This window comes from Myotis nattereri, assembly GCF_964212035.1.
Source record: "Myotis nattereri genome assembly, chromosome: 7".
NCBI lineage: Eukaryota > Metazoa > Chordata > Mammalia > Chiroptera > Vespertilionidae > Myotis > Myotis nattereri.
Window position 1 is genome coordinate 47,768,426 of NC_138082.1, and position 27,725 is coordinate 47,796,150.

Consider the following 27,725-nt stretch of genomic DNA (forward strand, 5'->3'; position numbering starts at 1 on the left):
ATTATTGTTAGTGCTTATTTAACTTTGTGGGTAGTACTTGCAACTAAGTACTGGTGGCCAAACTAGTAAACTTTTTCTGGCAAATCATTACTTTAGATTAGCCTGCCTAGTAACTTACAAATGATGATTCGAGAACCTTGAAAAGTCCTAGGTGTCTGGGCAGAGGTTGTATCAGTAACTTCTTGTTTTCCTTTAAATCTTGGAGTAAGTTTCATAATCTACCTTTAAGGTGCCTTCTCTTTCTTTATAATCAGTTTATCTTCTTTTCTATGTTCTTTTTGGCCATTTTGTCAAGTTCTGACAATAGAATGTATTTACAGCCTTCCTGTCAAGATAATAAAGAGTAGTGCCTAATATTTGCATCTTACTTTGCTGTGAATGATTTCCATTCTGGGAGTTCTGGGAGATCCTCAAACCACATCTTCCTCCTTGATTGTATAAACAGAACTATATAGCATGGAACTTTCTTGCTTCAAACCAAACCATTAGCAGAGAAAAAAATTTTAAAAATCTTAAAGTGCAGATGTCATATGTATATTTAGGAGCAACTTCCAATTTGGGGGGAACATACCTGTACATGTGTCATTTTGAATTTGGAGGAAGTAAGGAAGGGAGAGGGCAAAGATGGTGTGAGCAAGGGTGTGCCAGGGTGTCCTCGCATTTTTGTGTCAGGTAAACTTAAGAGGTCTGGGGCTTAGTTAATACTTACTTGTCAATTTTTCCATTAAGACAAAACATATGATGAAATTCCCTGGTGTTCTTGTATAGCAACTCCTCTCTTATTATACTTGTCCTTAAAATCCTGCAGGACATTTAAGCTTACATGATGGCTTTGCTCCATAGAAGAAACTTTATAAGGCTAGACTCAGACAAGCAAATAAACCAAAAAATAAGATTTTAGATATCCCCCAACCCCAAAGTTATGCGACTTGTTGTTTCCTGGGGTAGATTGAAACTCATTAACATCTTTAGCAATGAAAATCTTTAAGGAAGGGTCAGTTCATTTCTTACTTTGCTCAGTGTGAACAATTTGGACTGGTTTCCTCTGTGCAGGTCTCCAAAGAGGGAAGTACCTTGGAAAAGAGATTTCCAAATATTTTCAGTGTTGAATGGAGTCAGGTAGCTCTGTGCAGTCTTTCCTATATGCCTTCAGTTAACTATGCACAGAAGAGAACAGAAGGTGGGCAGGGGTTGAGGCAGGTCCTAAGCTGACTGAGGGAGATTCGTTATCAGTAAGGATGGAGACAAGAAAGCTGTTTGTTCCTCATTCCGAGTGTCAAACTACTGACCTCTGACCATCACCATACTCTCCCTGATGACATCAAGCTGGCCTGTTGTTTGTTGGGGGGAGGATGAGCCATGTCAGCAAACTTTTAGTCATGTCAGTGGATACTGTTTTAGTTCTTCCCTTTTCAGTTTTATGGCAGTGATTCCTGAAAAGCAGGATGGGGAGAACAAGAGATCTGCCTAGCATATTTATCCCAGATCCTTCATATCTACAATAATCGCTTTAAGAGCTAGTTACAATCCAAGCCCAAATAAATTTCCCTCCTGACAGATATCTTATCTATTGCAAAGAGCTGAATTTTCTGAGATTCCTCTCCTGCTTGCTGCTGCCCTTAAAAGGGTAGATAACATACTAACTCTACAAGCTATCCAGCACACAGGAGGAAGGGAATTGCTTGCCTGACTCAACTGGCCTCTTGCATCTCTTGAAGGGAGAATTAATAAACAAAGTTGGGTGACCTTTTGAAGGCACACTTGCAGTGCATACCATGGCAATGATAAAAAGACAGGAATAACCCAAAGCACTAGCTGATTCTTGGACTATTAAGAAATAAAATTCAGAAAAATTTAAAATGTTAATCAGTTATTTTAAAATACCTTCCACTTTAATACATGGTTGACTACATGTAACTTTGGCAGTTTAAATACTTAAAGACACTTAATAGATTAGTTTTTGAACTTCTGGAATATTTGGGCTTATTCCTTGACTGTACACAAAATGGAAAAAGATTACTTCAGACTTTATCCTTTTTAAAAGTATGACTTGTTTACACTAGACAAGTTTAATATAGTTTCAGCAGAGAATTTTGTGCACTGCCCCTGCTTGAAGGAGACTTTGGGACTATCCAAAGAATTATCTGAAGAATCTGTCTATGAAACCCCAAATAGGCTTCTTAATGCAAAATTGAGCCTCAAAGTGGGACTGTGCTCTGTTCTTTGAGATCCTAACTAAGACACACCTTTTCCGTAGTTAAAAAGAATCTTGAATACAACCAAAATCATTATGAAAACAATCTTTAATGGGAAAAAAGGTCAAACCAAATGAAAAAAAAAAGTCAAACCAAGAAAGGTATATTTGTGAGAAGGAGGTTATAAAAAGTCATAAAAGGCGGAATTTCAAAATATTTTTAATAGATTTTTAAGTAAAAAGTTCACTGTGATAACTCTATAGCAATAGCGAGCATTTCTTGAGCATATTAAGGACCCAATCTCTGTGTTGGGGATTCTATAGTGAGTAAGACAGGATCCTTGTTCTCAAAGGGTTTTCTTATGTTGTTGGGGAAATAGATAAACAGCTGACAGCATGAAGTCAGGGATCATAAAAAAAAAAATACTTGTTCCAACTTTGGGGATGACAGCATGTTATTCTTGCAAGGGACATCCTGATTATTCCCTTGCACGCTAGAAAACCAGGGTTAAGCATCTGGTTAATAGCAGTGAGGTGACCACATGTACATAATGTGGTAATGATTTTTCATGCTTGTAGAGCACGTTACTCTTTTTAAAGTACTTTACTAGACATTGTCTTTTGAGGCTCTTTATCATGTGACGTAAATTATCCAAATGCATGGATAAGGAAGTGGTGACGCAGAGAGGACAGGCAGCTTTGAGTAAGAGTAAATAGCTACTGGGTGGTACTCCAGGCCCCTGGTCTCCTGCCTTCTAGGCCTGCTTTCTTTCTACGATCCTCCAGTGAAAGAAACAACCCTTCACTTCCCAAAGCTTTTGGGTGACACATAAGTTTCCTGAGATGCTATTTGTATTACGTAAAAGAAGGTTCCATTTTGAAATAAGTAAGATTCATTCTCATTCTTCATCTCTGAGATCACAAGCAGTTCAGTTCTTCAGGGGAGACTTCCCTGGTCTCCCAGACCCCCTACTATGCACCCTCACAGCGCTCTCTACTTCCTACATTAGCATATAACCCAGTTTGTAATTTGCTCTTTGTGTCATTATTTGATCAATGTCTCTCCTATCCAACCACAATCTCCATGAGGTCAACTGTAATCTCCATGTTTCTTATTTACCAATATCCTCAGCCTTTAATGTTAGCATATAGTAGTCATTCAAGCAGTGTTTGTTATAGGAATGTCTTAATTTAAGGTTTTTGAACTATTTCTATTCCTTTAGGATACCCAACATGTGAGCAGCTTACTTGTGCCAATGGAGCCTGCTATAACACTAGTCAGAGATGTGATAAGAAAGTTGACTGCAGAGACTTCTCTGATGAAAACAACTGCAGTAAGTAATGTACACAAGATGTTCTGAAGTTGGTTTCTATTGGCAAATTATGGATATCTCTTCTCAAGTTCGTGTTCAATGAATTCATATTGGAAGCTTGAAGTCAGCCATGGTGGGAGTATTTACATCATGGAAACTAGCAAACAATATAATTCAGGGTCTTTTTGTCCCTGGAGAGCTAGTTTTTAGAATTTTAAAAAATATATATATTTTATTGATTTTTTTTTACAGAGAGGAAGGAAGAGGGATAGAGAGCCATAAACATTGATGAGAGAGAAACATCAATTCAGCTGCCTCCTGCACACTCCCTACTGGGGATGTGCCCACAACCAAGGTACATGCCCTTGACCGGAATCAAACGTGGGACCCTTAAGTCCGCAGGCCGATGCTCTGTCCACTGAGCCAAACCGGTTAGGGCAGTTTTTAGACATTTACGAGCATACTACTGAAAAATAAGAATTTCTTTTTAAACATGAGTCAGAATCTTCCTATGAGATTAAATGGCTACAGTGGAATTGAAATTCTCTCTTTTCTTTCCCTTCTTAACCTTGTGTCCCAGCTGAAGGATGTTCCCACAACCAGTTTCAGTGTGGAAGTGGGGAGTGCCTCTCTCATGACTACGTCTGTGACCACATCCCAGATTGTAAAGACAGCAGCGATGAACATTCTTGCAGTACGTACTGGTGATCTCCTTAAGCTGGTCCTGGTGTTAGGAGTGGTTCTCTCCCCCCCCCTCACCCCCCCAACATCCTATCAATGTATCACTCTTTTCAAACAAAAAGGTCACTATGTCTGATGGCAGATGGAGCCAGAAGTTCATTTAGGGCCCATGGCATGAGCCTCAGCAGTGTTACTGGACCTGGGCTCCTTTATCTCCCAAGGATCTGTGTAGAGTTGAAGGGTTGCTGATGGACAGTTTGCATTCTTTCCTTAGGCTACAAGGGTACAGGGTGAACTGTATCACTGGACTCTCAGGTTACCCAGACCTCAGGAATGGGTCTGATACCATGGATAGTCCAGTGAGAGAAAGGAGAAGGTCCCTAATAGCAACGGTCCTCACTTTCCTCTTTACTTTGAAGTTCTTACCCCAGTGAAATTGGAGGGTCGGAAGAGTTTTATTGTGATGCAGGGGGCTTTCATTGTTTCCACTTTCCCACTCTGATCCTACTTTTCCTTCCATGCTGTTGCTTGCAATGCAAGCCATCTCTCTCTTATTGTTGCCACCTATGGACCTCACTTTATTGGAATATATAGCTTGAAGTCTCTGAGAGTGTTTTACTAATTCCAATAAATTGCCAGCTTTTTGTGGTCATTTACTTACTAAAATCTATGATTTTTCTCCACACCCATTTTGATGAATTGGCACCCATGCTGTAGGGGTAATCCAGTATTTTCAATATCACCCTAATTTTCTATGAGCCATGTCTGATTTCCTTTCTGGTGCCTTGGCTTATTTTAGAGACCTTATTAAAGAAGAACATGACATCATGGAGTAGGTGGCTAAGGATCATTTGGTCCTAAATAGCAATTCCAGTGCTTGTGGTAAAGTAGGAGAATGTTAGATGTTGGCATATCTATGGCATCTTTATTGGTTTGCATTCTCTGTTCTGTGTTAACCTACAGCTACTAGTACTGTCTTATTTTTAATCTTGAGAAACATAGACCAGCACCTGAGTTCACCTCCCAGACCCAGAGCTGCTCTTTGCTCCTTTTCCTTATTTTCCCCCCTTCTCTTCCTTCTTTTCTTCATTTCTGTCAAGATACTCAGTTAAATTGATAAAGACATTTCAGTTTCTAGGAGCTCCGTTTAGGCAGCGGGGTGAGCACGGTGAATGTTTCCGAGTGCTTTGGGCCTTTGGAGTACAGCTGTGGTTTGTTTCCAGACTACGGGACCTGCAGAGGCAACCAGTTCACGTGCCCCAATGGCCACTGCATTAATCAAGACTGGGTTTGTGATGGAGACGACGACTGCGCAGATAATGGAGATGAAGATGGATGTGGTAAGAGATTCTGATGGAAAACTGTTTTCTTAAAGTGTTTCCAGAACTTGTTTTTCCGATTTTCCTTGTTGAAAGTTATCTGTGTGTCAAGCATGTCTCAGAATTGTCTGGGATTTAAGGGACTTAATGGGTGGGGAGGCAAGAGACTCCACTAAAAAGACCCAGAACTCAGATACAGCATATATTATAATTTCCTTCCTTCTACTATTAAGGCAATATAGCAGGGTAACCTCTCCCCCTTGATAGCTTACTCTTTCCCTATAAGACTGCTTATTTTAACTAGATTTATATGGCAAAGAAGTAGGATGGAGAAGAAGGGAAAACTGGGGGAAATGTGAGTTGCCTTTGACCTAACCTTTAAAAATGACTTTGAATCTCGGAAAAAGTTCAGTTCAGTTTTGTTTTGTTTTTAAATTCTGATTTTCAATCAGAGTGAGTGACATCCAGTGGTGGAAGAGAGGCCACAGAGGCACCATGAGAGATGGAGCCAGGGGTTGGTATTTGCAGGAGGGGCTGCTCTCCAGGGAAGCGTTCAAAGATTCTATGAGAAGGAAACTGTCAATAATCGTCACTCTCTCCACTCTGCAATGCCTCTAATAGTTCAGAAGTTACTAACACCCACACCATAAAGCAAGTTACTTATACTGTGCCAGCCCCAGGTGTAGCAGCAGTGATTTCACATTTCGGTGTCCCAACGAGTAGTCTTCCTACATTTGAGTTATAGTTTTTCTTACACTGTTGACGTTTCACTCAGGAAATAACCAAAATAACATAATAAAAACTCAGAAATCCTGGTGTTACCTTAATAGCTTCTCTTCTGTAATTTGTGATTTAAGTAACTGAATCTTCCTTTAGGGGTTATTCATCTAGTTTGTTGATAATCCAGATCCATACTTGCAACTTACTTTTATAACCTGGCTGGGGGCTGCCTCCCCCAGAAAGAGTGAAACTTAAATAATTCCATTTTGCCACTCTTTAGAAGCTCAAAAAGAGTTCACCAGTAGAATTAGAAACTATAGAGGCCATTTGAGACTTCTACCTGATCTATATCCTCTCTTAACCATGGATTAAAATAAAAATAACCGGCTTCATTTCTCATGTGGTTGTAACTTTCTTTTTCCCCTCTCCACAGAAAGCAGTCCTCATCATTTTCATAAATGTTACCCAGGTGAATGGGCTTGTCCAAAGTCTGGAAAATGCATCCCAATTACAAAAGTCTGTGATGGAATTTTAGATTGTCCGTCAGGGGAAGATGAAGGCAATGCCACTGCGCTACGACCTTGTGGTGAGTATGGAAATTTATCTGGGATCTTTCAGATAAATATGCTTCTGTTTTTTTAATGACAGAATCCCAAATATAGAGAATATCAGTTGGTGTGTGCATAACAAGCTGTCCCAAGACTTACCGGCTTAAATCCACAAACATTTATTATTTCTCACAGTTCTGTGGGTTGCCTGGGGAGTTCTTCTGACCTAGACCAGCTCACTCCCTTGTCAGGATGTTGCGATAAAAGCTCTGGCTAGTCCAGGCTTGTTTACGTGGTGGTAGAAAGGGCAAACCCTAGTGTACAAGCTCTTTTTAAGCCTCTGCGTATGTCATGTCTTATGGCCAAAGCAAGTCACTTGGCCAAGTACAGTGTCAGTGGTTTGAAGAGATAGGCTCCACCTCTTGATAGGAAGTGCTTCAAATATCTGTAGCTTTTTTTTCTTCTTCTATCCAGGCACAATGATTTTAATGCCAATTTTAATGACTCTAAAGAAGATTTTATTCCCTTGCTTTAATTATGAAAAAGTCTTGTCTGATTATTTTCAAAAAAGAAGTTTCTGGTTCCTGGGTTATATACTTGAGTTATTATTCTTCTTTTTCTGTTGCTGTAGAACAGTGGTTCTCAACCTGTGGGTTGCGACACCTTTGGCGGTTGAATGACCCTTTCACAGGGGTTGCCTAAGACCATCCTGCATATCAGATATTTACATTATGATTCATAACAGTAGCAACATTAGTCATGAAGTAGCAGCAAAAATAATTTTATGGTTGGGTCACAACATGAGGAATTGTATTGAAAGGGCCAGAAGGTTGAGAACCACTGCTGTAGAATATTCACCCCACCATCAACCCGTGAACTCTGGACAGCTGACTGTCCCGTAAGAGAATAACAATTTATGACTTTGATTTCATCAATGGTGCATTCTAAAGTATTCAGTACTTGCCTAGAAGCAACTATGTACCTGTAACCCTAAGGCCTCTTTTTTTTTCCTCCTTGGAAAAAACATCTAATGTTTAAATATACAGAGACTTACATGGCATTCTTCCCCCCGTCACCCCATTTCATTTAGAGGCCCTTTTTGAAAATCTTAATAAGAGATATATAGTCATAGTGCGAAACAAAAATAGTACAAAATAAAATAGAAAATATAAAATTTGACAGAAAGAAAATAGTCACCTGAAATCCTACTACTTGAAGCTAGCTAACCACAGTTAATGTTTTTGGTGTTATTTTCAATTCTGTCACTTGGGAATTCTTGACCCTTTGTATTATGTAGACAAAGATAGACTTATGACCTGATTTTTCCATAAATAGCTTTTATGATGACCTATAAATAGTTATAACTTTAAAAATAACTTCTTAAAAAAGATGAATTGAACTTTCGTACCACAAATTGCATTTAGGCTTGAATGGTGACAGATTTCCTTTGCTTTGACTACATGGTTATTTAGCTTTTATGTTTGAAAGAAGCAGTACTTACTTCATAGGTAAATGAGTCTTGTTCAGAAATGACCATTCACTTATTTTTTCTTTAAATTTAATTTAAGTTTTTTCCATCACCAGGAGGTGACCATTCAGTTAACAAAGTGTTTTTCTCTGTTTAGATGTGAGTTTGTGTCCTTTCTTGAGCTGTGAGTATCAATGCCACATGGCACCATTCGGAGGGGCGTGCTATTGTCCTCCAGGTTATGTCGTGGACCAAAATAACACCCGGAAATGTGTCGGTAAGTGGCAGGTGGGAACACGTGGGCTTTAATCACAGTGCTTGCCACACTGAATGAGGTCTATGATCTTTGACAAAAAAGAGTTTGTGCTTGTGGATAGGAGTATGGTCTGTATAACAAAGAGCAACAGTCCTCGCAGAACACCTGAACAATATGGAGTTTTATTTAATTCTGAGTTTTTGTGAGGTGCACAAGGCAAAACAGTGGTTCTGTGGTGAGTGAGTTGACTGGCCACATGGATACCTGCCTACTACCTGATGATGGAAATAGTCTTTTGTATTTTCTTTTTAAAAATTTGGACGCAGGGTTGGTATGGCCATATTGGTTATTAAATACTGGAATACTTCCTTGCGGTTGGCATATAGCTGTTCCCTTCAACTCCATGAAGTGCCCTACCCTGCTCCCCTGGCTTCTTCTCTAGTATGCTCAAACCTCTCCCGGGTCCAGCAACTAAAGAGTGGCACACAGCAGGTCAAGAGGTCACTGCTGCACTGACCACACTGGCCCATGCTCTGCTGGTTGTTAATCCCATTGATTTTTACCTCTACTTGAAGCTAACATTCAAGAAGAACAAACTCGCCTGGCCGGTGTGGCTCAGTGGTTGAGCATTGATCTGTGAACCAGGAGGTTACAGTTCAATTCCAGACAGGACATATGCGTGTGTGTGTGTGTGTGTGTGTGTGCGCGTGTGCGCATGCGCGTAGGAGGCGGCCAATCAATGATTCTCTCTCATCATTGATGTTTCTATCTCTCTCTCCTTCTCCTTTCCTCTCTGAAATAAACAAAAATATATTAAAAAAAGAGAGAAAGAACAAAGTCTATCATGTTGCTTCCAGCTGATGGCTCATATTGAACTAGGCACCAGTGATTAGGATGGGCTCTTATGATGGGAAAAGTAGACATGGCCAAGTCATTGATTTTCAGGTTTTCAAGATTTAAACATGACTTTTTAATGCTCTGATTTCTTTTATTTCTTTCTAGTTTTTGATATGTGAATACATGTAGTAGCAGAAAGTGACCATAGAGGTTTAATGAAAAAACTTTGTTTTTGCTGGTGTTGGGAAAAGGCATCTGGAAAGCAACTGAAATGATTCATTAAAATTAGTTTTCCCAGGATATTTGTGTTCATTTGGTATTCCTTAGAAATCTGAGATTCTTCAAGGCTTTCTGGAAAAAAGCAAACATGGCATAGATAAGAAATACTTTTATAAAAGTGTCTCTTCTGAAGTAATTTCTAAAATATTCATTTAATTTGGTCCTAAAGACTGACGTTGGATAAACCCAATGAAGTTATTCAGTCTTTAGTCTAAGCTCATGGTATCCAACTTAATTGTTCTTGCATAATTATGGTTAATCTTAACTACTCATAGCCAGAAAAACTTTTAAAATCAGAAATAAACTCTGGTTTAACAAGTTAAACTTGGAACTCTTGAGAAAGTCTATTCCTCAGTGTTAAGGAGAACTGTATTAATGGGGCTGATTTACCTGTTATGCCAAAAAACATGGGACTTTTTTTTGGTCTGGTAAAGCAATCCAATTGACGTTGTCCTTGTGGTGTTCAAAGTGGGGAATATTAGGTTTCTAATATCACGGACCATGTCCCAAAGTTTGCCCATGATCTGATTGCTCCTCTTAACTACATTCAACAAGACATCTTAAGATCAAGTGCTTTATCTAGGTCAGTGCTAGAGATCCTGAGGACTTAGAGATTACTCAGAATTATTTAAGAAAACCCCAAATTTCTAATAATTTCAAAACACTTTATAAATAAACCATTATGACCCTCAGCTGGCATTAAATGAGATTGCAGAACCCTTTTTGTGTTTTATCATTATCATTACACTGGGGATGCACTTAAGAAATTTAAAAATATCTTTGACACGAATGTCCTCCTTTGTTGGGTGGCTAACTGACTTTTGGAACCCCTGCCTGTGCTCCCTGGCATTGCTGCGAGGCAGCTCATCTGTAAGTGCAGGCTGCTCCTTTGTCTTTGGCAAATGTCAGCTTCCCACCCCCCTTGACTGCCACCCAGCTGCCAATCCGATTTCCAGTCTTCCAGTTGTCCAGGCATTGCCTCTTAGTAGAAAAGGAATTCCGACAGAAATACCAGAAGCCGCATTCTCAGTATTACATCAGCTTTTCTCTGTTTTTCCTTTCTCAATCCCCAGAGAGGAGTTGGGGCTAGATTGCCTTGCAGTTGGAACTTGATAGGCCTTCTGTCTTTTCAGTAAAAATGACTTACTCTTTCAGAATCCATAGTTCAGTCTTGTGATCCCCACACCCTGTTCTCAGGCTTCTTTTTTTCTTCTCATGCTGGAGTCCAGATAGCACAATTTCCAACATCTTTCCCCAAGATCTAAGTCCGTGATAAGCTTTGGGTTATATTTCCAAGTGTCTAGGGCTTCTTATATGCCAGAAATCTAGGCCACTTCAAAAAAAATTTTTTTTTGCAGCCATTAAGAAGTGAAAAACCATCAGAGCATGGTTTTTCTATTGAACCTATTAGTGAATGTAATACAGAAAATTGCAATATGATACACAAGATAATTTCAGAATTTATAGGAAGCCTTCAGTTCATAGCACACTGGAAGCAGTGTGGTCTGATTCTGGGCACTGATTTTAAGTTCCATGATGGACATCTTTCATTTCCTTCAGTATGTGCCTGGGACTTTAGCACAGATAACCTCATTCGGTGATCCGCTCAGAAGTCTACATTTGAGGGCCTTTGTAAATGTGAGTCCCTGCCACCTGCAGAGACCTTTTCTGCGACCTTCCCTGTCCTTCCAGAATGTTTCTGTTGCCCTTGAGTTTTGAAGCTGAGTTAATATTTATTTCAAAGAAGATTATATGTTGCTCTTTTTGTAAAGAGAACTCATTCATTTCAACATATGACATTATGAAACCAGTTACAGTTACTTCAGCTGAGCTTTTAGAAGATTTGCTTTGGTTTGCTCTTTTTGTTTTTTAAATGATTTTTAAATTTATTTTACATTTATTATTTTATTTTTAAATTTTATTGTTGAGATTATTACAGATGTCCCTCTTTTCCCCCACTTTGTCCCCCTCTCCCAATTCCCGCCCTGCCCTAGGCCATCACCACCTTATTGTCTATGTCCATAGGTAAGGCATATATGCATATAAGATCTTTGTTTAATCTCTTCCCACTCCCTGACCGCCCCCCCTTCCCTCTGAGAATCATCAGTCTGTTCCATTTCCATGCCTCTGATTCTATTTTATTCACCAGCTTATTCTGTTCATTAGATTCTTATTTGTTTATTTTAAGTTTTAGATTCAATTGTTGATAGGTATGTATTTGTTGCCATTTTGTTGTTTATATTTTTGATCTTCTTTTTCTTCTTCTTCCTCTTCTTAAAGAATACACTTCCACATTTCATATAATTCTTTAGCTTTTTCTTGTCTGTGACGCTCTTTATCTGAACTTCAATTCTAAATGATAGCTTTGCTGGGTAGAGTAGTCTTGATTGTAGGTCCTTGCTATTCATCACTTTGAATATTTTTTGCCACTTCCTTCTGGTCTGAATAGTTTTTGTTGAGAAATCAGCTGACAATTGTATGGATATTCTCTTGTAGGTAACTGGTTTTTTTTTTTCTTGCTGCTTTTAAGATTCTCTCTTTGTCTTTTGCTTAATTATGATGTGTCTCAGTGTGGTCCTCTTTGGATTCCTCTTATTTGGGACTCTGTGCTTTCTGGGCTTGTAACTCTATTTCTTTCACTAGGTAGGGGAAGTTTTCTGTCATTATTTCTTCAAATAGGTTTTTAATATCTTGCTCTCTCTCTTTTTCTGTCACCTCTATAATCCAGATGTTGGTATGCTTGAAGTTACCCCAGAGGCTCCTTACACCATCTTCAGATTATTTTATTCTTTTTCTTTTTGCTCTTCTGGTTGGGTGTTTTTTGCTTCCTCATATTTCAAATTGTTGATTTGATTCTCAGAATCCTCTACTGTTGAATACCTGTATATTATTCTTTATTTCAGTCAGCATGTGCTTAATTTCTGACTGGTCCTTTTGCATTTTTTTGGAGGTCTCTAGTAGATTCTTGACTAACTTTATAACCGTGGTTTTGAACTCTATATCTAGTAGTTTGCTTTCTTCCGTTTCTTTCATTTGTGACGTTTCTTTGTCTTCGCATTTTGACTGCTTCCCTGTGTTTGTTTCTGTGTATTAGGTAGAACTGCTATATCTCCTTGAGTTGGTAGAGTGGCCTTGTGTAGTAGGTGTCCTGTAGGGCCCAGTGGCTCAGCCTCACCAGTCACCTGAGCTGGGAGCTCTAGGTGCACGTCTTTATGGGCTGTGAGCACAGTCTCGTTGTAGTTGAGACGTGATTGCTATTGGTGTTTCTGGGAGGAATTGACCTCCAGGCCAATGGACTGTGAGGATTAGCTGTGACTACAGTGGGAGAGCTTCTGTGTAGGAGACATCCCTCTGGAGCTGGACTTGCTTCAGTGAGGCTTTGGTGCTCACTGAGTCTGCCCCTTGAGTGTGTTGCTTATGGTTGTATAGAGTTGTAATCTGGTATGGTCCAACACTGACCACTGGGTACACTGGCTCTTGGGTCTCCAGGGAGGTGCAAAATCAGCCACTGCCTGGGGCCACCCATCAGGAGCTACAGAGAGATCTTCAGATTCCTCCTCTTTGTATCGGATTTGGAAGTGCCCAGATGAGGCCCAGCTATGAAGCAAGACAGGCCGGTGCTGGTGCCAGGTCTTGGGCCTGCAGCTTGTTTGACAGATTTTAGCCTGAGCAAGAACACGCCATTCATATGCAAAAGCCACTGCACACAGCTTGGGTGGGATTTTAAATGGATGAGGTGGGGTCTTAGGGAATCATCAGGGTGGAGTAAACAGAAATGGCTGTCAGTCAGCCCTGCGACCTGGTAGGTCCCAGCATAGGAACAATGATTCCTGTGAGCACCTCTGTCTGGAAGAAAGCTGCCACTGAGTTCCTGACCCAATAATCCAGTTCCTCCTTTTACTACACTTGATCTTAGCCAAAAGGCCGAGAAGCGATAGTTCCTCCTTTTATGTGTCTCCTAGAGCCTCGCCCTGGTGCTGGAGCTCAGAGGAAGCAGGACCTTATAAGTTCAGTTTGTAGTGCCGGCCTTTTAAGGGAAACAGCTGGGTCTCCAGCAGCCTCTGTGTCACTGAGCCCCAATCCTCACTGGTTTTTACAGCCCGTAGTTCTTATTGCCCATAGGCACTTCTTTTCCCAGGTCTGGGATCCTGGGCTGGGGTCTAGTGTGGGGCTGGGAGCCCTTGCTTCTCCAGGCGGCCTCCACAGAGATGACCTCCCTCCTGATTAAAAAAGCGGCACATGTGGGTGCTGGACCAGCCCGTTCCACGCCTCCCCACCTCCTACCAGTCTCAGTGTGCTTTCTTCTTCACTTCTCTAGATGTAGGACTTCCATTCATCCAGATTTCCAGTGGTTCTGGATGGTGGTTGTTCTATATTTTAGTTGTAATTTTGATGTAGTTGTGGGAGGCGGTGAGTACAGGCATTTACCTGTGCCACCATCTTCAAATCTTTCTGGGTTGCTCTTTCAAGCATTTTAATTCGACACATACTCTGTGTATGGCTGTCATCCTCTGTGTGTCTGACTCATTACAGAGTCATCAGGTGTTGAAAACCTATGCAACATTTCTCATCTTAGATGTGGCTCCCCAGTGAATGCCTCAGTCATGATCAAAAATAAAATTGAATAATCCTGACACGGAATCTCGTGTCTTTCCACCATTCATCTGCTGCTGGCACTCTTGACCTGGCAGTGTGCTGAGGCAGTTACAGGATTATTGTTTCTGATTGACAGGACATGCTATTTGTTGACAGAATGACATTGTGGTGCAGAGTTAGGGCAGAAAGGTCATTCAGCATGGAGGGATTTCACACAGCCAAAAGGATCAGAGTGTGTCCAAGGGGGTCTAAGCTAAAAAGGGATTTTTGAATTATTTTCAAACCAGTATTTGTTAGTGGGAAGGGACAAAGAGTAAAAAGGAAAGAAAAGTAACAGGGTGGGAGGTGGGTATTGTAAAGCAATGTTAGTGTTTTATATAGTTTCCAATGCCTTTCCTATGCTCATGAAAATACTTAAATCTAGCCCTTGCTGGTTTGGCTCAGTGGATAGAATGTTGGCCTGCAGACTGAAGGGTCCCGGGTTTGATTCTGGCCAAGGGCATGTACTGTGGTTGCGGCCTCCTGTCTGGTCAGGGCACATGTAGGAGGCAACCAATCGGTGCGTTTCACCCACATCGATGTTTCTCTCTGTCTTTCCCTCTCTCTTCCACTCTCTCTAAAAATCAATGGAAAAATATCCTCAGGTGAGGATTAAAAAAACAACAACTTAAGTCTACTTTCTTGCCTTTAAGTCTAATTGACTATGGATATTAATTAGCCTTTATTTTTCTCCAAATGGAGAATATAGTTTTGTTCAGTCACTAAAAGTGACAGGGATTTATACACACATTCTAACTTTTAAAGTACGGATAGCTCACATGATAGGAGGGGTATTTGCACCCACAGAATCCTAGTTATGTCTTTTCTACTTTTGGTTTGCTTTCCCTGCTCCAAGGTGACTTCAGACCCTTAAGCATAGTCTCATCCGCCTTGCATTCCAAATGAGGTCATGACACTCTGGAAGTTTGAGGGCGAATGTCCTGTACTTTCATTCCTTACTGAGGCGAAGCCTCAGGTGCCATTTCTCAGGGCTGAGGGGAGGGCACAGAAGAGACAGATGAATGAAGGCTTTTTTATGTAGTCATATGTCCTTTTATCTTGTCATGTTCAAATTGGATCAATTTTTTTTAAATAGTTACAATCCTTGGAAAGAAAAATATTCTGGCCCATGTTGTTATGTTTGAGAAAACTAGGACCATTAGCTTATTCCCATGACGTTCTTGAGCTTTCTTGTTAAGGAGTCACGAGATGGTGGATTCATCCAGCAGGTGTGGTAGAATCCAATTCAAAACTCTGACATTTGCTGTAAATATAATCAGATCCAGAAATCTAGACAATTCTAGACTTGAGGTTATGGTAGTTTTAGGAATTCTAATTTACATGGCACGGGAACCCTGTGGAAATAGGCTGTGGAGGTCATCCTTCCAGGGAAGAGGGTGGGGTGAAGGAAGGTGAAGAGTGGATGTCAAATGAAATATTTGGCAGCAATCTACCAAAGATAGGATAATTTCTGTACCCCTTAAGATTTATAGTTTATATTTAAGAAAGACTCTTTATAGTATGTGTTGTTATCTCCTCTATATTGTATTGTTTATAGGTCAATTATATTGAGTCACTTTTTTAAAAGGGTTTATCTTCTTTTTAAAAAAATCCTCACCCGGAAGAAAGAGAGAGAGAGAGAGAGAGAGAGAGAGAGAGAGAGAGAGAGAGAGAGAGAGGAAGAGAGAGAGAGAGAGAGAGAGAGAGAGAGAGAGAGAGAGAAAGGAAGGGAGAAATAGAGAGAAATAGAAACATTGATCTGTTGTACCCCATATGCTCTCTGACTGGGGATAGAACATGCAACCTTTTGCTGTATAGGATGGCACTCCAACCACCTGAGCTACCCAGCCAGGGTTTGAATCACTGTTTTACAAAGTGGGACTACGATGGCATTGAACAGAGCTTTATCATGTAATGTACTTTCAATAAATAGTGATTAAACGAATGAGTAATAAGTTAATGAAAAGCTGAAGAGAAGTACTTTTCATGTCAAAATGATTTTAATTTCATTTTGGTTATGATTTAAAGAAAGGTTCATTGATTTCAGAGAGGAAGGGAGAGGGAGAGACATATAGAAACATCAATGAGGAGAGAAAATCTTTCATCAGCTGCCTCCTGCACACCCTCTAATGGGGATGCAACCCAGGCATGTGCCCTGACAGGGAATCGAACCTTGACTTCCTGGTTCATATGTCGACCCTCAACCACTGAACCACAGTAGCCAGGATGATTTTTGACATTAGAAGAAACCTGGGTAAAGAGACCTTTCCAAATAGTTTATTGTGTCACAGATTTGTGTCTTATAGAGGGGCTGCATACAAGGCAGGTCTTACATTTTTGATGTAGCACTTCTGCAGTGATGGAGATGTTCCATATCTGTGCTCTCCAGTATGGTAACCACTAATCGTAAGTGGCCATTGAGCCACTTAAAATGTTACAGGTCATTTTAGTTACCATATAATAAAGGACAGTTTTACAGGGAAGCATTTACATCAAAATTCAGATATTTTATAAAGCAACATTAATAAGTGAAATGCAATACCACAGGGCTAGGAATCCAGGCAGTGTTGTACATCTTCTGTAAAGTTGTCTTCATGTAAATTTTAAAAAACTTATTTAAATGCCGTTGGGTTTTCCTGCTGGGGGTCTGTCCAGCATCTAGAAGGGTTCAGGAGTCTGGAGAAGGGCTGCTTTGTAAATTATTAAAGAGTCTAGAGACGAAACATAATTTTGGAAGGCATTTTGGGGGGCCAGAGGAGCTTGACTGGAGGAACCAAGTTCTGCTGTCTCTCTGGACCCCTTGCTTTTTATTAAGACAAACTGTCCTAAAGCAAGGTAGATATACATATCAAAGGCAAGGTTTAGTTAAATCCATTGTCAGATTGGAGGAACTGCCTTCGGCAGTTCAGGTGTTTGGCCAGTAGGAGGCAATAACATGTAGATTAAAATGCCCTCAGCTGTCTGGCAGCAAGCAATCATTTATGCATCCTTTTCAGGTTTGGGGAAATGCCCTTAGCCATTTCCAGCAGGCCATCCTCAAGGTTCCATCAACATTTTGATGAAACTTCTTGCATTTATGACATGCTGGAATCAGCTTCCGGCATTTTCCCCACCCTACAGATGCCTGCTCTGAAATCCTATTTTTTATTGTATGTCTAGATTCTGTGCTACCTTCAGAGGCTGTATATTTAGACAGACTCATCACCATATTCCAGTACAGCTTGTTCAAATTTTTTTTCAGAGGGTGGTCAAGAAATGTTGGTAAACATAATTGCAAATGTTTATTTCCCACATGGCAGATTTTGATGATTGCCAGGTATGGGGAGTTTGTGACCAGATGTGTGAGGACCGAGTAGGCCATCACCAGTGCCACTGTGCAGAAGGCTATATCTTGGAGCATGAGCGGCATTGCAAAGCCAATACTTCCTGTGAGTAAAAGAAGGACACTTGTATCTCTGAACACTATACTTGTGACTAATATCCTGCTCCCAGAGCAGATGACAAAAGAAATAACAGCATTTATGCAGATGGCAGGATTAATCATCACAAATCAAGAGTGGCGCCTGCTGCCGGAAGAATGGGTCAGCATGAATGGTTAGGGACTAATTTGTGAATTAATGATGATCATTAATAGTTTTTTTATTGGTTGCTTGTTCACTTTGGGCTTGGACTATTATGTCACCCACCACATTTAATTGTGGACTAAATTTTATGCCTACATTTGACCTACTGGAGCATCCATTATTTTAATTAGTTATCTACCACAAATGTAGGTGACAAGTATATATAGAAATAATTTTGTTATGCAAGATTTAGGGATGGTTCAAAATGGACTTGCTAAATTTGGATTACAGTTTGTGAAAATGCCTTTTTTCTGGGTATTTTGTTGGAATCAATCTAAGAGTACTACTAGGTTATAGTAGAGAAAAGTCATGGGGAAAATCTGTTAAAAAGGATTACTCTCCCAAAGCATTTTTTGTCACTATGAATTTCTGGGTGAGAAGATTTCAACTTTACTCCTTTTTCCCAGTCTGCCCCCCCCTCCCCGACCCCGCTACCCCACTTGATTTTGAAGTGCCTTTGGTGGCCTTCTGAAACTTATCTGCTCACATGACTGATGAATGGCTAGTTATTTTTGAGTAGAAATACTACTTTTGCTGTGCATTAATTTTTAGGTACTGCTGATTTTTAAGAAATAAATTTATTTTTTGAATAGATAATATGTTCATATATTAAAAATTTTAAGTATAAGAAGTAATTAAAGTAAATAGTAAAATATCTTCTTCATCTGTTCCCATATGCCCAGTTTCCATTTCCACTTTCCCATGGATAATCACTGTTTATTTCAATTCTTAGTAAACATCTAAGGCAGTGGTTCCCAAACTTATTTGGCCTACCGCCCCCTTTCCAGAAAAAATATTACTCAGCACCCCCTGGAAATTAATTTTTTTAAAATTTTAATAGCAGTTAAACAGAAAGATATATGTATTAATGTTTCTACCTTTTTTGTAAAATATAGTAAAGAAAGGTGTAAATTAGAAACATTGAAGTTTGAAATTATGAAACTATTTATTGAACTCAGAATAGAAAGGTAATACAAAAAAAAGTTAAAACAAATGCACCTGTGGCCATCACCGCCCCCCCTGGATCGCTGCAGCGCCCACCAGGGGACGGTAGCGCCCACTTTGGGAATCACTGATCTAAGGGATTGTTAAATGCATAAGCAAGAACATACAAATATATTTAACCCTATTTTTTACACATAGTTTTGCATCTTGCTAATGTTACATAATATATATTCAAGAGTTTTCCATATCAATGCAGAGAGCTCTTTCTCATTCTGGTAGTAGCATAATGGTGACCTAATATTCCATTGTTTTAGATGTATATAATTTACTTAACTAGTCCCTAGTGATGGACTTTTTATATCAATTTTTTAAAACTGAAAGCATTTTTTTAAGCTGAAAGAATTTTTAAAATTAAATTTTTTGGGTTGACATTAAGATTATGTAGGTTTCAAGTGTACATTTCTATGACACATGATCTGCACATTGTATTGTGTGTGCACCACCCAACGTCAAGTCATATTCTATCACCATATATATGACCCCTTTTACTCCACCCCCTTCTCTCTGATAACCACCACACTGTTTGTGTCTATGAGTTTTGTTTGTTTTCCTTTGACTGTGATGTATAATATTCATTTTTTCATGTTTGTGAGTATATAAATATAGCAGATTTAGATCATTCATTGCCATGTGATTTCCCAGTAATTGTGTGTTTTACGCAATCTAAAATTACACCTGGGATAAAGTGCTTATTTCATCTAGGATTCTTGAAAAAATCTGATATATTCCCCTCAGTTGAATTGAAAGTGAATTGGACTAGTAGTCAGGACACTTGAATTCTTGGCAGCCTCTGTTCCTAATTTATTGTGACTTTGGACACTTCATTAAGAATCTGTTCCTCAGTTTGCCCATCTGTAAAATGGGTAGAATGACACCTATATGCCTGCCTCAGAGGTTTATTTTACAATAAGAAATACATAGAATATATTTGAAAAAGCTGAAAAGCATACCAGTTATGTTACGTAATCATTGTTCATTTGAAGGACTGATAATGCCTTCCTTTTTCACATTTAGCTGGTGAGGCCTCTATTATCTTCTCCAATGGTCGAGATTTGCTAATTGGTGATATTCATGGAAGATCCTTTGAGGTCCTGGTAGAATCTCAACATCGTGGAGTGGCTGTGGGTGTGGATTTTCACTATCACCTACAAAGAATCTTTTGGACTGACACGGTGTTAGATACGGTAAATAGAAATTTCAGGAGCATACTTGGGAGCTGATAGAACCCCAAGCACAAAGTGTTGATAGCTTTTTACTTTGGGGGGAGAAGAGGGAAAAGTTTCTTTGTTTTCTAACAAAAAGGGCCCTTGAGATATTTTATGTTAATCAGCACCTTTTTCCATGCTATACTATTACATGGGACCCATTAAACAAAGCAGTCTATTATATGGATTAGCCTTGAGCAACTTTTAATTTTATTCGAAATGGAGTCCAAAAGCCTAATTAAAAGAAATAGTAGACATTCTTTCAAAACTGGATAGATATTTGGTAGTAATTTTTGAAACTTGATCATTTAAAATGTAAAAAGTACTCTGCTTTCCTGTATGATAAAAATCAGATTTTACCTTCATCTTCTAAATGGAATCATAATCGAGGGTTGGGTAACAAATATTGACAGTATTTTGAATAACAGCCAAATTTTCATTACACTGACTTATTTGGAAAGTGTGATGGATTTAACTTCAACTTTGAGTAACGTGGTGGCGATTTTTAAAACATAAATTTTAGAGACTCCTAAAGAGTTACATGGAATTTTATTTTTCTCTCTTACATTTCTTTGTACCATAATTAAAATTCTAATTCAATTAAGTTGTATAAAATTTTTAAGAAGTATAATAACCTGGGTTTTTCTTTCAGGTTTTTTCAGCTAATATTCATGATTTAGACACCGAAGAAATTATCAATGTTTCCATTGATGATCCCGAGAATCTGGCTGTGGACTGGATTAATAATAAACTTTATATGGTGGAGACCAAGGTTAACCGTATAGATATGGCCAATTTGGATGGAAGCCACAGGGTTATTCTTATAACGGAAAACTTGGGGCATCCTAGAGGAATTGCCCTGGACCCAACTGTTGGGTAAGTGATCTGAAGACGTACTGATTCCAGTATTTTTGGAGTTTTATCTCTTTCCCTATCCATAAGACATCCATTGGACTAACTGAAGGTTAATTCTGAGTTCCTTTTAGGCTCTGTGCTCTAGAACCCATGTTTACTTTGTAGTTCTGTTCATAGAAGCTGTAAAGGAGTCGGCTAAATAGAACCTCATTTGAGGATATGTAATCCTAAAACATATAGAATACTAAAAATGTGATGTTTTAGGTGTATGAATTTTATTCTTAATGTTTGCCATATTTGCTTGGCTGAGAGATTGGACTCTGTTCTGACTCAACCTAATAATATTGTTACAACTAAATATTACTGTTGTCTTACTATTATTAAGATGATCACTCTAGCATGAATTGGCTGTAAAGTTTTTTAAATTGGGGAAATAAGATCCAAACTAGTTTTGTTTTGTTTTGTTTTGTTACAGACTGGGGTTGGGATGTCAATGTTAATAATGCAATACAAGTTTAGTGTGGATCAATCCAGTAAGACCGATAATGCTTACTTTTCTCTAGGTATACATCCAAATATTACTGATCTCCACATTTGAGAACAGTTATGGAAAACATAGCTTTCTCTTAGGTTTTCTCAGCTGTCTTAGGAACCTTAAATAAACTTGAGACTACTACAGTGTTGGTGAATGGTGATTATTCATTCCTACTTCCTGATGCCTGCTGTTCTTCCTTGAAAATGGATATGTTCTATAGACTAAGCCTTAGAATCGGGAATGGATAAAATGTATTTGTAAGCTTTCTTGGATGTAAAAAATAGAAGTGAAAAAACCAGGGGACAGGGGAGAAAGTTAGGAGGGTGGATATGAATTTTTAGGCTACAATGTTAGTGCATTTTAGTAGTTGTTATTTGGAATTGTTGCCTCTCCTGATTGACCTTCTTAGTTTCTGATTTTTAATGCTTTTTAATTTCTCTGTTATTTTATACCCCCAGTTCTCTAATCAGCTGGAGGAAATTTCCATTGATCTAAACAAAAATTTCAGATAAGCTTGTAAAGTAACTGACTCTTTTTTTTCATCGTTTGTTTTTCTTTTTATAGATATTTATTTTTCTCAGATTTGGACAGCTTTTCTGGTGGACCTACGGTGGAAAGGGCTTTCATGGATGGCACTAACCGTAAAGATTTGGTTAAAACAAAGCTGGGATGGCCTGCTGGGATAACTCTGGATTTGGTATTAAAGCGTGTTTACTGGGTTGACTCCCGGTTTGATTACATTGAAACTGTAACTTATGATGGAACTCAAAGGTAAGAAGTACTTTTTATAACTTTACTAGAGGCCCAGTGCAAAAAATTTGTGCACTCAGCGGCGAGGCGGGGGTGGGGGGGGGGAGGCTCAGCCCAGCCTATGCCCTCTTGCAGTGTGGGACCCCTCGGAGGATGTCCACCTGCTGGTTTAGACCCACTCCCCCAGGGAATCGGGCCGAAACTGGCAGTCAGACATCCTTAGTGCTGCTGAGGAGGCGGGAGAGGCTCCCGCCACCACCACTGGGCTGGCAGCCATCAGCCTGGATTGTGGCTGAGCAGAGCTCCTACTGTGAGAGCACACTGACCACCAGGGGACAGCTCCTGCATTGAGCATCTGCCCCCTGATGGTCAGTGTGTGTCATAGTGACCAGTCATTCCCAGTCATTCTGCTGTTAGGGTCAATTTGCGTATTACCTTTTATTATATAGGATGAGTTTAGGGAAAGTACATAAAATTTATGAAAAGGGATACCAAAGGAGCATAATTAAAATATTGGTTTTGGTTGACATTATAACTTGAATGACCTTTGTGTTGACATTCGCATGGTGACCTGCTCTGAGTTTTAACTTCTTTTGAGTTCCATAGTACAGTCATTAAATATTACCTAGAACATTGTTCTTTGATTGTTCCTCCCAACCCCTCTTTCACTCTTAGATAAAGCACATTGTTTTCATTAACTCCTGAGTTCATTTATATCCAGGAACATTATACTCTGGGTCCCTTATGGTTTATTTTTAAAGACAACTTTGTCTTTAAGCTTTCTAATATCCCCCCAATAAATAAATGCTTTATTATTTATTTAACATTTTCTGGTGGAAAGTAATTGGATTTTACTCTGCCCTTATATATATATTTCAAATTTCAAAGAGATTCTGACTCATATTTTTACTTGATATACTTCAAAGATACTTACATAAACAGAATATTTGAACATAGAATATGGCATATATTTTTCTTCATCTTATTAGTCTGATTAGAGCTAACTATATATTATTTAAATTTTTAACTATTTTAGATCCTTTCCTTTTGGTATTTTCAAAAATTGTTCTTAAAATTGACAAGATAAATTACTTTGTGCATTCAGCCAATAAATTGACCAGTTAAAATTTTCAAAATGACTGGATTTATTGCTTTCTCAATGAAAGGCATATTATAGTTTTGTTTTCTCCTTTATCTCTTTTGTAAGGATGGTATCACAGTTTGCCAGTGGATTATATATGCTTAGAACACTCTCTACTTGGTTAAATCAAGTGATTGGACATTAAGGCTATGACTTTTTATCATTGAAACTGTTTTCCTGTAGTGAGAGTATGAATTAATTGAATGAAAATACGTTAACCTGATAAGTCATATAGGAGCAGTTGAAAAATGCCCTATTTTTTCTCTTTCACACCATTATATAATCCAAATATTTTTATGCTAAGGTTAAACTAAAACATGAAAGATAAAAATTAATAGAGTTTCAGAAAGATGTGAGTAATTTGCTGCCTGTGAGGAAACATCAAAGAGATAATAAAGCTCACGAGTACAGCTGAAGTCATAAAGTCATTGCCTCTTGCTTTGCCAGCAGGTGGCATTGAGGGTTCTGGAATTTGCTAACTGGAAAAGAAAACCATTCTCCAATCTTAATGTACCATGTCATTATTGAATGTTTCAAAGTGTGTGCTAACTTGCCACCGTAGTTTTCTTCTTCTTCTTTTTTCTCTCCTATAGTATTTCCTGTGTTATTATCTTCAAGTCTTTTCTTAGAGTTCTATTGTGCTTTTCAGTTTTCAGGGGCTGCTCAGATTTTTTCTTTGTCTTATTGTGCCAAAAGGGAAAAAAAAAAAAAGAATGAGTTTTTCCTTGGGTTACATTCCACCTCACTTTTTAAAATATGGCCTAACTGAATTATCATTTGTGTGGATCAGGGGTCCTCAAACTACGGGCCACATGCAAATACAAATATTGTATTTGTTCCCGTTTTGTTTTGTTTTTACTTCAAAATAAGATATCTGCAGTGTGCATAGGAATTTGTTCATATTTTTTTTTAAACTATAGTCCGGCCCTCCAACAGTCTGAGGGACAGTGAACTGGCCCCCTGTTTAAAAAGTTTGAGGACCCCTGGTATGAATGTTGTCCTGGCAGGCACTGTTTGGCACCTTTCACTTCTGTTTTCTCCCCACTTAAATAACTCTGGACATGCTGTATGATCAATTGAGAGTTTCATCTAGCAGAGCCTTAGAGTGGTATAGCACTGTTTTTTGCTCTCACCAGAGCAGTGGTGGGGAACATCAGGCCTTTGGGTCATATGAGGCTCGAGAAATCATTTGATCTGCCCTGCCAAGGCTCTAGGGGTGAGTTAATTAATATTTGACTAAACATAGCAGGCTAATTTTTAAGTTGATAATTTTGTATGGCCCTCTAATGATGTTATAAATATATCCAAATGGCCCCTGGCAGAAGAAAGGTTGCCCACCCCAGCACTAGATTGACACCAAGAATAGGTCTGTGTGTTTGCTGTGGGTTGAGCTCTCGCACTCACTGACCTGCACCCTAATTTCTGAGGAATGGTCAGTGGTCCAGTGTGAAGTCAATGTAGAAGGCATCCTCTACCATCTGATCCCTGTTACACACTTTCACCTATGGATTTCAAAATGACATGTCACATCTTAGCCCTTTTCTATGTGGGGAAACCTTAAAAGAATGAAGAGCAAGTGTGAAAATAATGATGGTAATTTCTCAAAAAAAAAAAAATCTACAACAAGTTAGGATTGGGCCTGGAATTTAAGTTTCAAGGGTCTTTTCCAAGAGACATGACAATCCTTCTATCAAATGTAGATGGAAATATATCTATTTTATCTACAAATTTTCTATATGCAACAAGAAATTATTTAGCCTTTTATGCATTAGCTTGAACTAATTTGACTTTTAATCAAAACAAAGCAAAACAAACAAAAAATTGTATGCTTTATATCTTTTGTAACAGGAAGACCGTGCTTCATGGAGGTTCACGCATTCCTCATCCCTTTGGAATAAGCTTGTTTGAAGATAGTGTATTCTTTACAGATTGGACAAAGATGGCTGTAATGAAGGCAAACAAGTTCACTGAGACCAACCCACAAGTGTACTACCAGTCTTCCCTGAGACCCTTTGGAGTGATTGTTTTCCACTCCCTCAGGCAGCCCCATGGTAAGCCCCACAGCAGTAGACGCTGTTAGACACTGGCCTTGGAAGAAAGGTTTTCTCAAAGCTATGAAGTTAATAATGGGGGATCTCATGAGATTTGGGTGGTATTCTCACATATATGAATGGTTACCTAGAGAGTTAAATCTTCTGAAATTGACTCTGCGGGGAACTTAGAGATTAATTTAACAGATATTTATTGTCACTGTAATGTGCCAGATCCTGTCTAGATCCTGGGGTGATAGCGGGAAACAAACCAAACCAAAATAACTATCTTCATTCTACTGGGAGGAATCTTAAAATTCAACCCTCTAATATTACAGTTGAGGAAACCGAGACCCAGAAGAAGATAATGACATGCCTAAGTATTGTCAGAGCCATTTTCCCCTTCTGCCCTGTTGTACATGTAAGACACCTGTCCCTTGGTTTGCATTAGGTTTGACACAGGCAAATTGGATTTGGTGACTCTGGTCACTATGTAAGAAAAAAGAAATGAGTATTTGCTTGTATATCACTTAAAAGAAATATGAAAAATTAGATTATAATTATAGAAAGCTTAATATTAGTGAACAGTCATTCAGAGAATGACATTTCACTCAAAAACTCTTTGTGTTAAGTGACGGATCTCAAATCGCTCCTAAAGCACCACTCTTGCCACTTTGAGTCAGATCCCACCTGACTGAAGGAGAAAGACTATAATTAGGTTGATTTTTTAAAAAAAGAAACCATCTATTAGAACCAAAACATTCAAATGAATATCCTTCAATGTAGTCTCCTTGGAAAACATACACTTCATATGAAAATACATGCTGTATCTGAAAACATTTCTGAAATGTCTATTTGGAATAGTCAGTGCATGAGCCCTTGACCAAATATATTGTCCAATTTTATCATTCAGTTTATTTCTATTATTTGCCTCAGAGGGATATCTGGCTGCTGTTTTTCCAAATCAATCCACCTGAGATGATAGACTATTTTCAGGAATAAGTCCAAGGCCAAGAAGATAACTTCAGAAGCACATAAAACATTTTTAGCGGTGGCAGCATTGTGTACAGTGAGCTTCCCTAGGTCCCTGTGTTTGAGGGCGGTTTTTGGAAGTGTAAACGGGTTTGTGTTGCAAACTTGCATGGTTTTGGAGTCAGATCTGAATTTAGTATAGCTGGCGGGCCACCGAATAATCTTGGGCAAGTTGTTCCATCCTTTGGAGACTTGATTTCCTCTTCTGTGGAATTGGGGTACTACTACTTACCTTTTAGAGTCATTGATTGTAAGTTGGTTTACTTACAGAGTAAGCATCCAGTGAATGATAGTTATACTAGTATCTTATGAATGGTAAAATAACACAGTATTTTTTTTGGGGGGGGAAGCAGTTATTTTCCAATCATTGAGGCTAGCTGACACAATTATTGGGGGAAAGGGACCTCCCAAATTATCCAGTTGCAGGAATCTTGTTGGGTTTTTTTTTTTTTTTTGCCACCATTAGTTTGAGAGTGTGAAATTGAGAGGGCCAGTGCATCTACCTAGTAGAGGTGAGTGTATATAGTAGCAACCCGTAGCACTGTCTCTGAATTTTAAACCCATTATTCTGTTTCACCTACAGGGCTCCAAAGTGGCTTCATGTGTCTGGGATAATTACACATTTCTAACAGATGTTACCCTGTGCGTTTTCCCTCCAGCCAGCAATCCTTGTGGAGATAACAACGGAGGCTGCGAGCAGGTCTGTGTCCTCAGCCACAGGACCGACAATGACGGCCTGGGTTACCGCTGCAAATGCACCTTTGGCTTCAACCTGGATGTGGATGGCCACCGCTGTGTTGGTAAGAAGTTGGATTGGACTGTCTTTCTGGAAGGTGGTACAAGGTTATGTGCTGCTCTTGGACTCGGGCCATCTCAGCAGGCATCTCTCCCCTTTATGCACAGAGCTGTGTGTGAGCAACATGTCTATCTCTTGGGATTCACCTTTAATTCCACATCTAGGGTTTCCTGGGGTTCCCTTTCTCTTTTGCCTCCTTCCCAAAATCTTTGTCTACCTTTTTAACTATGCTTTTGAAATCCCATAGGATTTCATTTTGAGTTCTTTTTTAAAAAATTGATTTCAGAGAGGAAGAGAGAGATAGAAACATCATTGATGAGAGAGAATCATTGATCAGCTGCCTCCTGCACTCCCCTACTGGGGATCGAGCCCACAACCCAGGTATGTGCCCCGACAGGGAATAGAACCATGACCTCCAGGTTCATAGGTCAATGATCAACCACTGAGCCATGACAACTGGGCTGCAGGTTTATTTTTTATGTTTATTGCAGAAGTATAAAATG

The 27,725-nt window shown here is 39.1% G+C and overlaps 1 protein-coding gene across 1 annotated transcript in view; it reads left to right on the top strand.

Annotated features, from left to right (window-relative positions):
- The window catches only part of LRP2 (LDL receptor related protein 2), a gene marked incomplete at its 5' end in the record, with an annotated part of 201,882 nt that overhangs the window by 56,039 nt on the left and 118,118 nt on the right, over positions 1–27,725 (top strand). Inside the window, 11 exons of the mRNA XM_081095525.1 lie at positions 3,418–3,528; positions 4,088–4,201; positions 5,412–5,528; positions 6,661–6,813; positions 8,401–8,520; positions 17,550–17,678; positions 19,893–20,062; positions 20,736–20,959; positions 22,038–22,244; positions 25,213–25,415; positions 27,086–27,226. Of these exons, the coding sequence (XP_080951651.1) occupies positions 3,418–3,528; positions 4,088–4,201; positions 5,412–5,528; positions 6,661–6,813; positions 8,401–8,520; positions 17,550–17,678; positions 19,893–20,062; positions 20,736–20,959; positions 22,038–22,244; positions 25,213–25,415; positions 27,086–27,226 (1,689 nt within the window). The remainder of the gene's footprint in view (positions 1–3,417; positions 3,529–4,087; positions 4,202–5,411; positions 5,529–6,660; positions 6,814–8,400; positions 8,521–17,549; positions 17,679–19,892; positions 20,063–20,735; positions 20,960–22,037; positions 22,245–25,212; positions 25,416–27,085; positions 27,227–27,725) is intronic.